Source organism: Mustela lutreola, chromosome 14, assembly GCF_030435805.1.
Source record: "Mustela lutreola isolate mMusLut2 chromosome 14, mMusLut2.pri, whole genome shotgun sequence".
Classification (NCBI taxonomy): Eukaryota; Metazoa; Chordata; class Mammalia; order Carnivora; family Mustelidae; genus Mustela; species Mustela lutreola.
Genome location: NC_081303.1, coordinates 12,110,114 through 12,122,975, shown reverse-complemented (window position 1 = coordinate 12,122,975; position 12,862 = coordinate 12,110,114). Strand labels below are relative to the sequence as shown.

The 12,862-nt window shown below is 40.7% G+C and overlaps 1 protein-coding gene across 16 annotated transcripts in view; it reads right to left on the bottom strand.

Moving 5' to 3' along the window:
* The window catches only part of CDC42BPA (CDC42 binding protein kinase alpha), a 336,405-nt gene that overhangs the window by 134,679 nt on the left and 188,864 nt on the right, over positions 1-12,862 (bottom strand). For all 16 annotated transcript variants that reach the window (XM_059145519.1, XM_059145527.1, XM_059145524.1 and 13 more), the window contains exon 11: positions 4,069-4,191. In XM_059145519.1, coding sequence (XP_059001502.1) covers positions 4,069-4,191 — 123 coding nt within the window. The remainder of the gene's footprint in view (positions 1-4,068; positions 4,192-12,862) is intronic.

Sequence of the window (12,862 nt, the reverse complement as noted above, 5' to 3'; positions counted from 1 at the left end):
CCCGGGGTCCTGGGATCGAGCCCCGAGTTGGGCTCTCTGCTCAGCAAGGAGTCTGCTTCCCCCTCTTTCTCTGCCTGCCTCTCTGCCTACTTGTGATCTCTGTCAAATAAATAAATAAAATCTTTAAAAATATATATATATATTTTATTTTTTAAAAGATTTTATTTATTTGAGAGAGATAGATACTGAAAGAGACCATGAGTGGGGAGGTGGGGGGGTGGAGAGGGAGAAGCAGGTTCCCCACCAAGCAGGGAACCCAACATGGGGCTCAAACCCAGGACCCCGAGATCATGACCTGAGCTGAATGCAGATGCTTAACCGACTGAGTCACCCAAGTAGCCCAAAAATGTATGTTAAAAATTCATAAACTCAATAGCAAACAAATAATCCGATTTTTAAAATGGACAAAGGATCTGAATAGAAATTTTTTCCAAAGAAGACATAGACTTGGCCAACAGGTACATGAAAAGGTACAACATCATAAATTGTCAGGAAATGCCAATAAAAACCACAGTGAGAGATCAACTTGCATCTACTAGAATGGCTGTTATTCAAAAAATAAGAAATAATAAGATCTGGTAAGGATGTGGATAAAGGGCAATATTTGTACACTGTTGGTGGAAATGTAAATTGATGTAGTCACTTTGGAAAAGAGCAAGGAGTTTCCTCAAAAAATTAAAAACAGAACTACCACAGGTTTCAGCAATTCCACTTCTGAGTATTGATCCAAAGAAAACAAAAACAGTGAACTGTGAAGATACATGCATTTCCACGTTTTGTGCAGCATTATTCGTAAGGCAGGGAAGCAAACTAAATGTCCACTGACGGACAAACAGATGAGGAAACTGTGGGGTATATGTACATGCAATACTACCGAGCCACTGAAATGAAGTATACCTTGCCATTTCCAACAACATTGATGGACCCTGAGGGAAATATGTTAAGTGAAATAAGTAAAAGAAAGACAAATACTGTAATGATCTCACTCACATTTGGAATCTAAAAATAAAAACAAACCAAAACCGAAACAAAACTGAACTCAGAGAACAGATTGGTGGTTCCAAGAGGCAGGGGTGCAGGGCAAGTTAAGGGGTAAATAAAGGTGCTACAGGTACAAACCTCTAGTTATATCAGAAGTCTGTCTCAGGGGTATAATGCACAGCACAAGGACTACAGTTAATGAGACCATACTATACATTTAAAATGAATGTATAAGAGAGAATAGCTCTTAAAATTTCTAATCACAAGAAAAAAATTCTGTAATTCTGTAATTATGTGTACTGCTGGGAGTTAACTAGACTTCCTGTGCTGATCATTTAATGAAATATGCAAATACTGAATCACTATGTGTATACTTAAAACTAATATAATGTATGTCAATTATATCTCAGTAAGTAAACAAAAGAACAAAAACCAAGACAGTAAAAATAAAGAGAAAGAAAACCAAAGGCCAATATCCCTCATGTATATAGATGCAAAAATGCTTAACAAAATACTAGGAATAAAATTAAGTAATATGCAAAAATAATTACACACCATGACCAGTAATGCGTATATTCTACGGATATAAATTTGGTTCAATATTTCAAAATCAACCAATCTATCCACCATATTAACAGGTTAACTACAGGGTGGGGAAATCACATATTCCTATCAATAAATGCAAAAAAAAAATATTCGACAAATTTCAACAACCATTTGCAATAAAAACCCTTAGAAATATAGGACTCAATGGGAACTTCTTTCTTGGTAAAGTGTCAGTAAAAAACCTGTAGCTAATATTGCACCTGACAGTGAAAGACTGAATTGAATGCTACCCCTCTCTCAGGAAGCCAGAATGTCTGTTCTCACCCTCTTCTTCAAAATAGTGCTGCAAATTCTAGCTAGTGCAATAAAAGGAAATAAAAAGTATACAGAGCAAACAGGCAAAAATACAACTGTTACTATTTGCAGATGCATGATGATCAGCATAGAAAATCCTAAGGAATCAATTAAAAAAGACAAACACTCTTCGAGCTAATAAGTAAGACGGGCTTATGAAGAAGTCATCCCAAACCATTTAACCTCTTTAAAGATAAATCACTGACCCCCCCCCCCCACAGCTGGTCTTGTGCTCTGCTGCCTTTTCAATGTCAAAGAACTCTAACACATTCACTGCTATTGATGAATTGCTGTTCATAGCAAAGCAAAGGATTCTGCTTATCATATTCCTAATCTAACTTAATTTTAGAAAGATAAAGCTACAGAAATCTGATAAAGAGATATCTCTTAGGAAGACAGCCATAAATAATCAAATTTAAGAGCTCCATGTGTATTTAACACAAGCAAAGTATTAACATGGCATTTTACATAGTCCTTTTTATAAAAGACCCTATATGAGATTCTTCCTTCTCCTTCACTTATTTTGGTCTTAAAATGGTATTTCTGGAGGTCTGACAATCTAGCTAAACTATAAACTAGTACCTTTTCCTCTTTCCTTATACTTAGATAAGGTGCCGTGCCTCTAAACACTGCAAAAGGCTCCCATTACACTGACTGAAAAAGCCAAAAACCTTTTAACAGTTGGTGAGGCTCTAGGGATCGGACCACAAGCTCTCCCCAACCCTTTACTTCTCTGGCCTCACCCTCCTCCACTCTCCTCTGCTCGTTCCTCCTGCTCCAGCCATACTGTCCTTTGGGTCCTAACTGTACTCTTGAGGCAGATTCTGACTTCAGGGCCTTTGCACTGGCTGGTCCTTCTGCCTGGGACATGTATTTCCCATTTAACTGCAAAGCTAAGCCCTTACCTTCTTCAAGTTTTTGTTCCCATGTTACCTCTCTCCTCAATGAGGCTTACACCCACACCACCCTACCTAAAATTATAGAATTTTATACTTATACTTCTGACCCACTCTGCTTTATTCTTCTCTATGTCTAAGTACTTGACCCTTCTCATATGCTGTATCTTTTACAAAGTTATACAATTATTGTTTGAATTCTGTTGTGTGCCTTCCACCCCAGCAAAACAAAGGTTTTATTAATTTTGTTTGGTACTGCCTCCCAAGAGACTAAAACAATACCTGGCACACACCAGATGCCCAATAAATATTTTTTTTTTTTTTTAAGATTTTATTTATTTATTTAACAGACAGAGATCACAAGTAGGCAGAGAGGCAGGCAGAGAGAGAGGAGGAAGCAGGCTCCCTGCTGAGCAGAGAGCCCGATGCGGGACTCGATCCCAGGTCCCTGGGATCATGACCTGAGCTGAAGGCAGCGGCTTAACCCACTGAGCCACCCAGGCGCCCCCCCAATAAATATTTGATGAAGGAACAGAATAAACGCATGAATGGATGTAATAGGCATAGCAACTGTTGTTCAAATTAATTTTAATTAAATCTCATCAATATGCTGAAAGGAACTGTTAGGAAGAAAATAAATTTTCACATGCCTTGATGTCTGCATACATGTGGTTCCCTTGTCTACACTGTCCTTCTTCCTCACTCCTAATGCTCCTTCCCCGATTCGCATATGTGTTCAGCCAGACAGATTCCAACTAAATGTCACAAACGAACAAGTCTTCCAAACATCATCTCTGTTAACTTCAACCATGGTCAGGTGCCCTTCCTAAATGTACCTATGCTTCTTTTTCTCACAGCCTTTCCACATGTATAGCAAAAGTGTTTTTTCACCAGACCAAAATATGAGCTTCCTGGAAGCAGAAACATGTTTTGTTTTTGTTTGAGAGAGAGAGAGATAGAGCACATTTGGGGGGTAGGGAGACTGGAGGAGTTGGGGAACAGAGGGAGGAGAGAGACTCTCAAGCAGACTCCCCACTGAGCACAGAGCCCCACACAGGGCTCGATCCCACAACCCTGAGATCATGACCTGAGCTGGATCAAGAGTCAGATGCTTCACCAACTGAGCCCCCCAGGACCCCCCAGCAGAAACCATTCTTACTTGCTCTTCCCTCACGGCTCTAAAGCTCATATCATGTAACACATGACTGGCACTCAATAAATGTTTTGTGTCGGTAAGACATTTTTTAAAAAAACTACTAAATTGAATTAATAGTGAATTACAGAAATTTACCTCTTACTTGTTTCCTCAGTTTTTCAATTTCTTCCTTTAAGGTTTTTATTTCTAAATCTTTGCTTGCTGTTAGCGGACCATCAGCAGTTGAATACTGTAGAGCTTGAACAGTCTGTGTTGACTCTTAAAAAGAGAGAATGAAAGAAAAAAAATGAGAAATATGGCCATATTTTAAATTTTTAAAGCTAAGAGCAATGCATTTCTTTCTAGAGAAATCCTTATAGAATTCTGATCAAAACATCTACCTAGCAACAAAAAGCATGTAAACACATTACAATTAAGTCTCAAAATTCCAATGCATGTTTCTTTAAAAGTGTAATAGATGTAGGAGAGGCTCTGCCTACTACCATGTGAGATTTTCCATGTCAAACACTGCTGGTGAATTCTACCAGTGAGTCAATAACCGTTCAGCCCCCATTCATCCTAGTAGGAAGTGTCATTGTGTGATAACCCCCAAAACTTCCTGTGTCAGATGATTCATTAAAAATAGAGTCTGGTGTGTCAAGAGAGGTTTAGAGATGTTATTACAGTTGACCTTGAACAATGCAGGGGTGGGGTGTTTGGGGGCCCTGCCCCCCTCCCAATGCAGTTGAAAATCTGTGTATAACTTCTGACCCAAAAACTTAACAACTGAGTTACAACTGAGTCCTGTTCACCAGAAACCTTACCAATTACACAACAGCTGACTGACACATCCTTTGTTGCTGTATGTATTATACACTATATTCTAACAATCAGGCAAGCTGAAAAGAAGGAAATGTAACTGAGAAAATCGTAAGGAAGAGAAAACATACTGGCTGTACTGTATTTATACAAAGGAAGAAAATCCACAAGACCCTCCCAGTTCAAACCCACATTGTTTCAAGGGTCAAGTGTATACGATATACAGAAATGCTGGCCTCCAAATTTTAGTTATGAAAGTTGAGGCCCACCTATAGATGATTTTGGCTCATTGATTTTGTTCAGATAGAGATTATTCTTGTGGTTCTAATCAGAAGATGCAAGGTATTCAAGAAACATTAACTCTACTAAGGTTTAGTCCTAGATATTATCAGAAGATACGGAAAAAAAGAAAACTTTACACAATTTTATCAGAAATGAACCACCTTTGTCCTAAAATAGTTACTGTGCTATCTTATGCAGGGTCTGAAATAATAAGCCTCTACCTTAATTACTTCACCATAATTTTTGGTTAGTGCAAATCATTACTTATTGTTTTATACTACTTACATTATTTATATATTGTCTTAATGTAACCTATATTATTGCTTACATATTATTACTATATGTATTACTGATGTTTAATATGTGTGTACATGTGTATATGTGTGTGTGTGTGCACACACACATATACATAATACACACACACACACACACACATACACACACATAACTCTAGCAGACAAGAAATGCGCATTTTAGTAGACTGGGATTTACAGGATGGACAGAGGTAGCAAACACACCACACACACACACACACACACACACACACACACACACAGAGTTCCAAAATACTGTGGCCTTCAGAGGAGGGAGATTTTCTAATTAAAATTCACCATCTGTACAGAGAATAGTATCATGAAATTTGTATGCATAAATATTAGTTAATTTGAATTAAAGGTGTACAATATACTTATGGTGTATCCAACCATGATCTTCTACATCCAATAACTACTTCTTAGTCTTTTCTTTTTGGGTTCAAAACATGGTAAATATCAATGCATTTTGTACTTACTATTTTTATTTTTTATTTTTTTTTTAGATTTTATTTATTTATTTGACAGAGAGAGATCACAAGTAGGCAGAGACACAGGCAGAGAGAGAGAGAGGAGGAAGCAGGCTCCCTGCTGAGCAGAGAGCCCGATGCGGGACTCGATCCCAGGACCCTGAGACCATGACCTGAGCCGAAGGCAGCGGCTTAACCCACTGAGCCACCCAGGCGCCCTGTACTTACTATTTTTAAAAGAATATCCTTTATTTGTTTTAAAAAATTATCTAAGAGGGCACCTGGGTGGCGGAGTAAGTTAAAAGACTTAACTCTTAATTTCGGTTCATGGTGGTAAGACTGAGCCCCGCACATGTGGGGCTCATGCTCAGTGCTGAGTCTGCTTAAGATTCTCTCTCCTTCCCACCCCTCCCTCCAACACACTCACACACGCACATATACACATGCTCTCTCTCTCAAAAAAAAAAAAAAAAAATATACACACACACACACACACACACACACACACACATATTAGAAAGATATCTAAGTTAGAGGAAGAAAAAGGAAAACATAAAGATATCCGGTGGATACTAGCAACAGCTCCTTTTCCTCCTAGACTCCACATCCTGCAGGGTATGGAGGTAGGTAGCTATCCTGGCTCCTCCTTCCTACCTCTGTCCACTTTCCTACTTAGTCCAGTAATGGGCTAAAATGCCCATTACTCATCTGCTGAAGTTATTATCCATTGTCTTTTTTATTCTGTCTTTGACTCACAATTTCACACATTGTTTACTGACTGCCCTTCTTTCATTACAACCCTTTTTATTATTATTCTTAGTGACTGTAACATCAAAAATAGACAATCCACTCTGGCTTCTCAGGCACACAAATCCCCCATACAAACACGGCTGGGGCTTTTCCTTCTTGCTTGTGAACCAAATTCAGGCACACTAACAAAGCAGACCAGTCAAAACTCAAGATGGTTTAAATCAATCATGGTGGACCTATTCTATGTTGCCAATACTGGTTAAGAATTAGGTATGTGACCTGGTGAGAACGATAGTCCCTTGATAAGAAGTCCACTAGGGGGCCTCCCAGATGGATGAAAGGAAGCAAGCCTTCTTTTGGTCTCCACATGTGTGCAGACATGGTCTGGAATTTTGGCATATGGCAGAATCATGAGAGGAAAGCCAAGAAAATCATAGAGAAACTAATCTCACTACTGGCACTAATTTCTAACATCCTGAGATAACAAATCTGTATTATCTAAGAATTCTATGATTTGCAGCCCAAAACAACTTAGCTGGTCTCCAGCAAAACCAGGAAACCCTAGACCCATATTGGATCATACCCTAGACCCATGGTTCTCACCTCGTTTGAGCTTAGAAATGTTTATGTGCATATGCAGCAGGGAGTGCGGGTGTTGAAACAGGTGTAGCCATGAGATGGCTAAAGGTATTTAAGTGCCTGGGGACCAAGAGGGCTCAGTATCTTAGAAAATGTGAAAGTCTCCCTCATCAAAGAATCACCCTGCCCCGAGTGCTAGTAGTCCACCTACTGAGAAATGCTACTGTACACTTTTCCATTATTTAGTGACTGTACTTGGTGTTAAGTATACCATTCTCTATCTCTTATCTTTACAGTGTGCTTGCTACTCCAGCGACCATTTAGTGATGCTCAGTCCCACCAGGAGAGCAAATCACTACTCCGTTTTTCTCTTTTCTTCCTTATTTACCCAAGTTAGATTCCGAGGGCCATCACTACAATCCCTGCTTCGCACACGCACCTTCCATCTCTTTGCCCTCCTCTCCTCCAGACTCCCACCCTAGAAGGCCCTAGTCTTGGCAGACTCTGACTGTCCGACTTGTGCTCCCACCCGAGAAGCTGACAAAGAGGCTGAAGAACACACAGTCACTTCAAATTCATGTCTTCTGACATCCAACAGCTTGGCGACGACTGGCAGCCCTCAGCTGTGTCCCCAGACCACTTACTCTTCTCTTCTCTAAACTGACCATGTCACATATTCTCTCTTTCTCATCAAAAATCTGATATACTCTCCATCTTCCTCATTCTCAGCTTATGACCTTGCTTTGTATTTCATTTTGCCTTGGTCTCCTCAAAGTAGAATGTAAGCACTGCATGGGCAAGTATTTTTCTCGTTTTCTGCTCACTGTTACATCTGCAGTCATGTGCAGAATAGGTCCTGGGTGGTCGGTGTTCAACAAGTAGCTGATAAATGGATGAAGCAGCCTGATGTAAACCTACGCCGCTGCATGAAACAGGCATTAATATAAAAAGGCAACGATCCTACATTTTCACTGCGCTTGCTTGGTGCAAATGATAGCAATCACACATAATGATAGTTTCTAAGAAATGTTAGGTAATATAAAACATCAAAAAAGCTGGGTATACAGGAATTTCTCATTCAGGAAGGAGTAGGAAGCACCAGGTCTCTCATTCTTGCCAGAAAAAGTAAAAATACATAACTTGCAAAAATCTTATTTTTACAGAAATCACATATATGAGAAAGCAAAGAGGAGTAAGTACGAAAGAACAGATAGGCTCAGGCCATGCTGAGGCGAGAGGACTGGCAGCTACCTCTGACTTCTAAATTTTGCCTGATTCTGTGAGCAGGCTTAGACTTCAGGTTGCCTATATTAAGGGATCTCACTTGGGAGTGAAAACACATGACAACTTCCGGAGAATGAATGGGGCTGCAGAAACAATTTGGAAACCTCAAGATCCCTAAATATGTGGCACTATTTTATCATGATAAATTAGTACCTGGAGACTACATGGGAATTTAGTAGCTTCTAAAACTCAGACTGAAGGCTCCTCCAGTATTAGAGTATTTCAGAAACAGTCTTGCCCGAGGAAAAGAGTCTGTCTGTCTTTAATACATGGCCAATGTCCCAATCCACACATTTGTCAGATACCAAAATGGCAGGAGGTAGGAGGCTTCAGGGGAGAATAAATCTCCCACAGTTGTCGGAATGAGGAAGAGAGCACCCTAGCCAGGCTCTTTGTGATATTTGAAACCAAATGTAGGTTGAGTCCAATGAAAACTGCAAACCAGCCTGGTCTCAGCTCCATTCCCAGTTAGAGCACCGGAGAAACCAAAAACTTGTGCTACAGCGCCGCCTTCTGGACAACAAAAGAAAGGCTTCTGCCTGACCACCCGCCTAACCCTTAGAATCCAAGGAAACAAAACCTTACCTAAGCAGGACAGGTGTTTGCTATTACAAATATGACAGCAGAGGTTCACTTCATGATACACTATGAAAAAAAATCACAGTAATGGGGTTTCACAAAAAGAAAAGGCCTATCCAACAAACTCAAAGACACAAACACTGTATTCTCACTGATAAAAGATTCAAAATAGCAGTTATGAAGAAATTCAATGAGCTACAAGAAAACTCAGAAGGGCATTTCAATGAATTGAGGAATAAAATTAATCAAAGAGGCTGAAATTATGAGAAAAGCAAACAAAAATTTTGAAGCTGAAGGACTCAGTATATAGATAAAGAGTGCACTAGAAAGCATTGGAAACTGCAGATCAGATGGAAGAGAGAACACGCAATGTGGAAGGTAGGAATCTAGAAATGATTCTGGTGAGAGAGGAGAGAGATTGGAGAGTTTTAAGAAGTGAAAAAATGCTACAAGAGTTATCATACTCCATTAGACAAGAAAACCTAAGGAAAATGGGGACACCACGGCTGAGTGGCAGTTTATTTAAAGAAATAATTCTTGAGAACTTCCCCAAACTGGGGAGACAGTTGGACATGTACGCCCACACTGCCAAAAAGAACACCTTCCCACCTCAATGTAAAAAGACCTTCACTAATATACCTTATAATGAAACAGTCAAGAGTCAATGATAAAGAATTTTAAAGGCAACCTGGGGGAAAAGGAGGCAACCTCCACCCATGATGGTTCCAGCAGATCTCCCAGGAACAACTACAGACCAGGAGAGTGGAATGATATTTCCAGAGTATTGAGAGATAAAACCCCCCAGCCAAACATATTCTATCTAGCAAAGCTATCCTTCCGATATGAAGGAGAGATAAAGGCTTTCCAAAATAAACTCTAACTGGGGGAGTTTACCAGCTCCAGACCTGCCTTATTGAAAAGAGCTCTTAAAACTGAAATGAAAAAAATGAAAGCACAAAAAATTCTGATTAAGATGATAAACAGACATTCAGAATTAGAGTACTGTAACTCTTTCAGAATAGTGTTACATATTTAAATGTAGCATAAATGTTAAGGGAAAGGGGCATTAAAAATAACTACAACTGGGCACCTGGGTAGCTCAGTTTGTAAAGCAACTGCCTTTGGCTCAGGCCATAATCCTGGAGTCCCAGGATCAAGTCCCACATCAGGCCCTCTGCTCAGCAGGGAGTTGGGTTCTCCCTCTGCCCCTCACCCCTCTCATGCTCTCTCAAATAAATAACATCTTTAAAAAACAAACAAACGAAAACTATAACTGCTACAACTTGGTTAAAAATTCGTAACAATAAAGATAATTTGTAACACCAGGAATATAAAAGGGGAATCTTTTTTTTTTTTTTAAGATTTTATTTATTTATTTGTCAGAGAGAGAAAGAGAGAGAGAGAGCATTGGCAGGCAGAGGTAGAGGAAGAAGCAGGCTTCCAGCTGAGCAAGGAGCCCAATGTGGGATTTGATCCAAGGACCCTGGGATCATGACGTGAGCCGAAGGCAGACAGTTAACAACTAAGCCACCCAGGTGTCCCTGAAAGGGGTGTCTTAAAGGATGGAACCCTTATAGGGTTGGGACGAGTTTATCCAGGAGACATTTTATGCTAACCTCATGCTCACCACAAGGCAAAAATCAAGAGCAGAGACACAAAACATGAAAATGGGAGAAGGAGGACTTCCCTTACCCATTCAGACAAATGCAACCATCCATTTAAGATGAGAAGATGAGGGAGGGGGGCAAGATGATGGAGGAGGAGGGGACTACTTCAACCAGTCCCCTGACTGTGCTGGATATCTACCAGAGCACTCTGAACACCCACGAAATCAGCCTGAGATGTAAGAACATACACGTTTGGATCTCTACAGGGGCAGAGGATCATAGGTCAAGAGGTACAAAAGACGGATTGGGATTGCGCAGAAAGATTTTGGAGGATACACAGAAGGGGAAGGGAGCCACCAGAAGCAAGCCATTAGAAAGTAATACCCCAATACGAAAGTGCCATGTCCTTGGGGACCAGCAATAGATTGGAGACTGGTGGTTTGAGAGGAAAAGGGACTGGTAACAGCACTCAAACAGAACAAAGGGGCTTAAGGGACAATTGCTGGGACGGAGGGCTGCAGGCACGGATCTATGCCCATGGTTCCAGGAAGGCTGTAGCGCCCACCCGCCTTCCTGGAACCATGGAACCTCCCTACCCCTCCCACCTGAGAGGACCTGGTGCGAACTTTAGTCAGAGGTCTCTGCAACTGGCGGCCCTGCCGCCACGCCTGAGAGGACCTGGCTTGGAGTGGAGCCCACGGTCCCCAGAATAGCAGCCACTGGAGGCAGGCTCACCTGGGCCAGTATCACTGTGGTTTTGGTGGCATGGGGGGGTCAGAGACAAGCGGGGGCCTAGGGCAACCACTGAGAGGGTCGCTGGGGGCACAAACCGCCTGTAGGAGGCTGCAGTGGTCAATGGAGCTTGCAGAGAGGGAGTCTATCTTCTGGAGGACTCAGAGAGGAGAAAACTGAAGCCTCTCTCTGAAGCAGAGGTCGGGGTGCAGACAGTTTACTTTGCTCTGACTCCCTCCATAGAAAAGGGTGAAAAGCCGCCAGAGAACAAAAGCCTCCACAGTACAAAAACCTGATAAACTGGTTTACATGGAGCCAAGCCCCTTGATAAGGGGTATGGCAACTCCACCAAAGCAGGATTAACTGAAAAACAATGCAGGCAGGCCCCGCCCCTGGAAGACAACCCAAAAGAACAAGAAGACAACAACCATAGGGTCCCCATAAAATTGTAAAATGCCAACACCAGGAGAAAACAGTATATTCAGCTTCTGTTATTGCCTCACAGCCTGTACATTTCTTGGATACAACTTTTATCTCTCTCTCTTTTTTAAATTCTTTCTCATGATTCTTGTTTTGTTTTGTTTTTAAACCTACTTCTTGGTTCAACTAGATGTTTAATACAACATACTGCATAGTAACTTTTTACCTTGAACTTTTACATACATATACTTTTTTCCTTTTTTAAATACATATAGATATAAGCTTCAATGTAGTCCTTTTTCCCCCGACTCAATACTACTTTTATATATATATATATATATATATATATATATATATATATATATATATATATATACCAGTTTGAATTTCCCCATATCTCTGTAAAGTTGAGTTCTCAAACAAAGATAAACAGATATACTCAGGAAGAACTGAAATAACTTTCCTCGCCCACATCAACGGATTATAATCACCTTCCCGTCACCTCCCCCCAGCCATTATTTTTATTTTGGGTTTTCTTTTTCTTTTGTTGGTCTTTTTATCTGTTTGTTTTTGGTGTTATACTTTATAAATCTTACTCTTGTGGGGGGGGGGCGCCTGGGTGGCTCAGTGGGTTAAAGCCTCTGCCTTCAGCTCAGGTCTTGATCTCAGGGTCCTGGGATCAAGCACCACATCAGGCTCCCTGCTCAGAGGGAAGCCTGCTTCCCCCTCTCTCTCTGCCTGCCTCTCTGCCTACTTGTGATCTCTGTCAAATAAATAAATAAAATCTTTAAAAAAAATCTTACTCTTGGGGCTCATTTTGGTTGGGATTTTTTTTTTCTTCTTTTTGGCGGTGACTTCCAAATGCTCAGAAACATCCCAGGGTGCACCTTGCGTGGACAGTGGTTGGTATTTCCAGCTGTACAACCCCTCAACCACAACTCAACAAAATGACAAGTTAGAGGAATTCCCAACAAAGAAAGGATCCAGAGACAAGAACTCTCCAGCAGATCTAATAGGTATGGATTTAAAGCAAGGTGTCAGAAATAGACTTCAAAGTAGCAGTTATGAAGACAAAATTCAGGCTGGAGAAAACTATTAATGGCAACATAGATTTGTT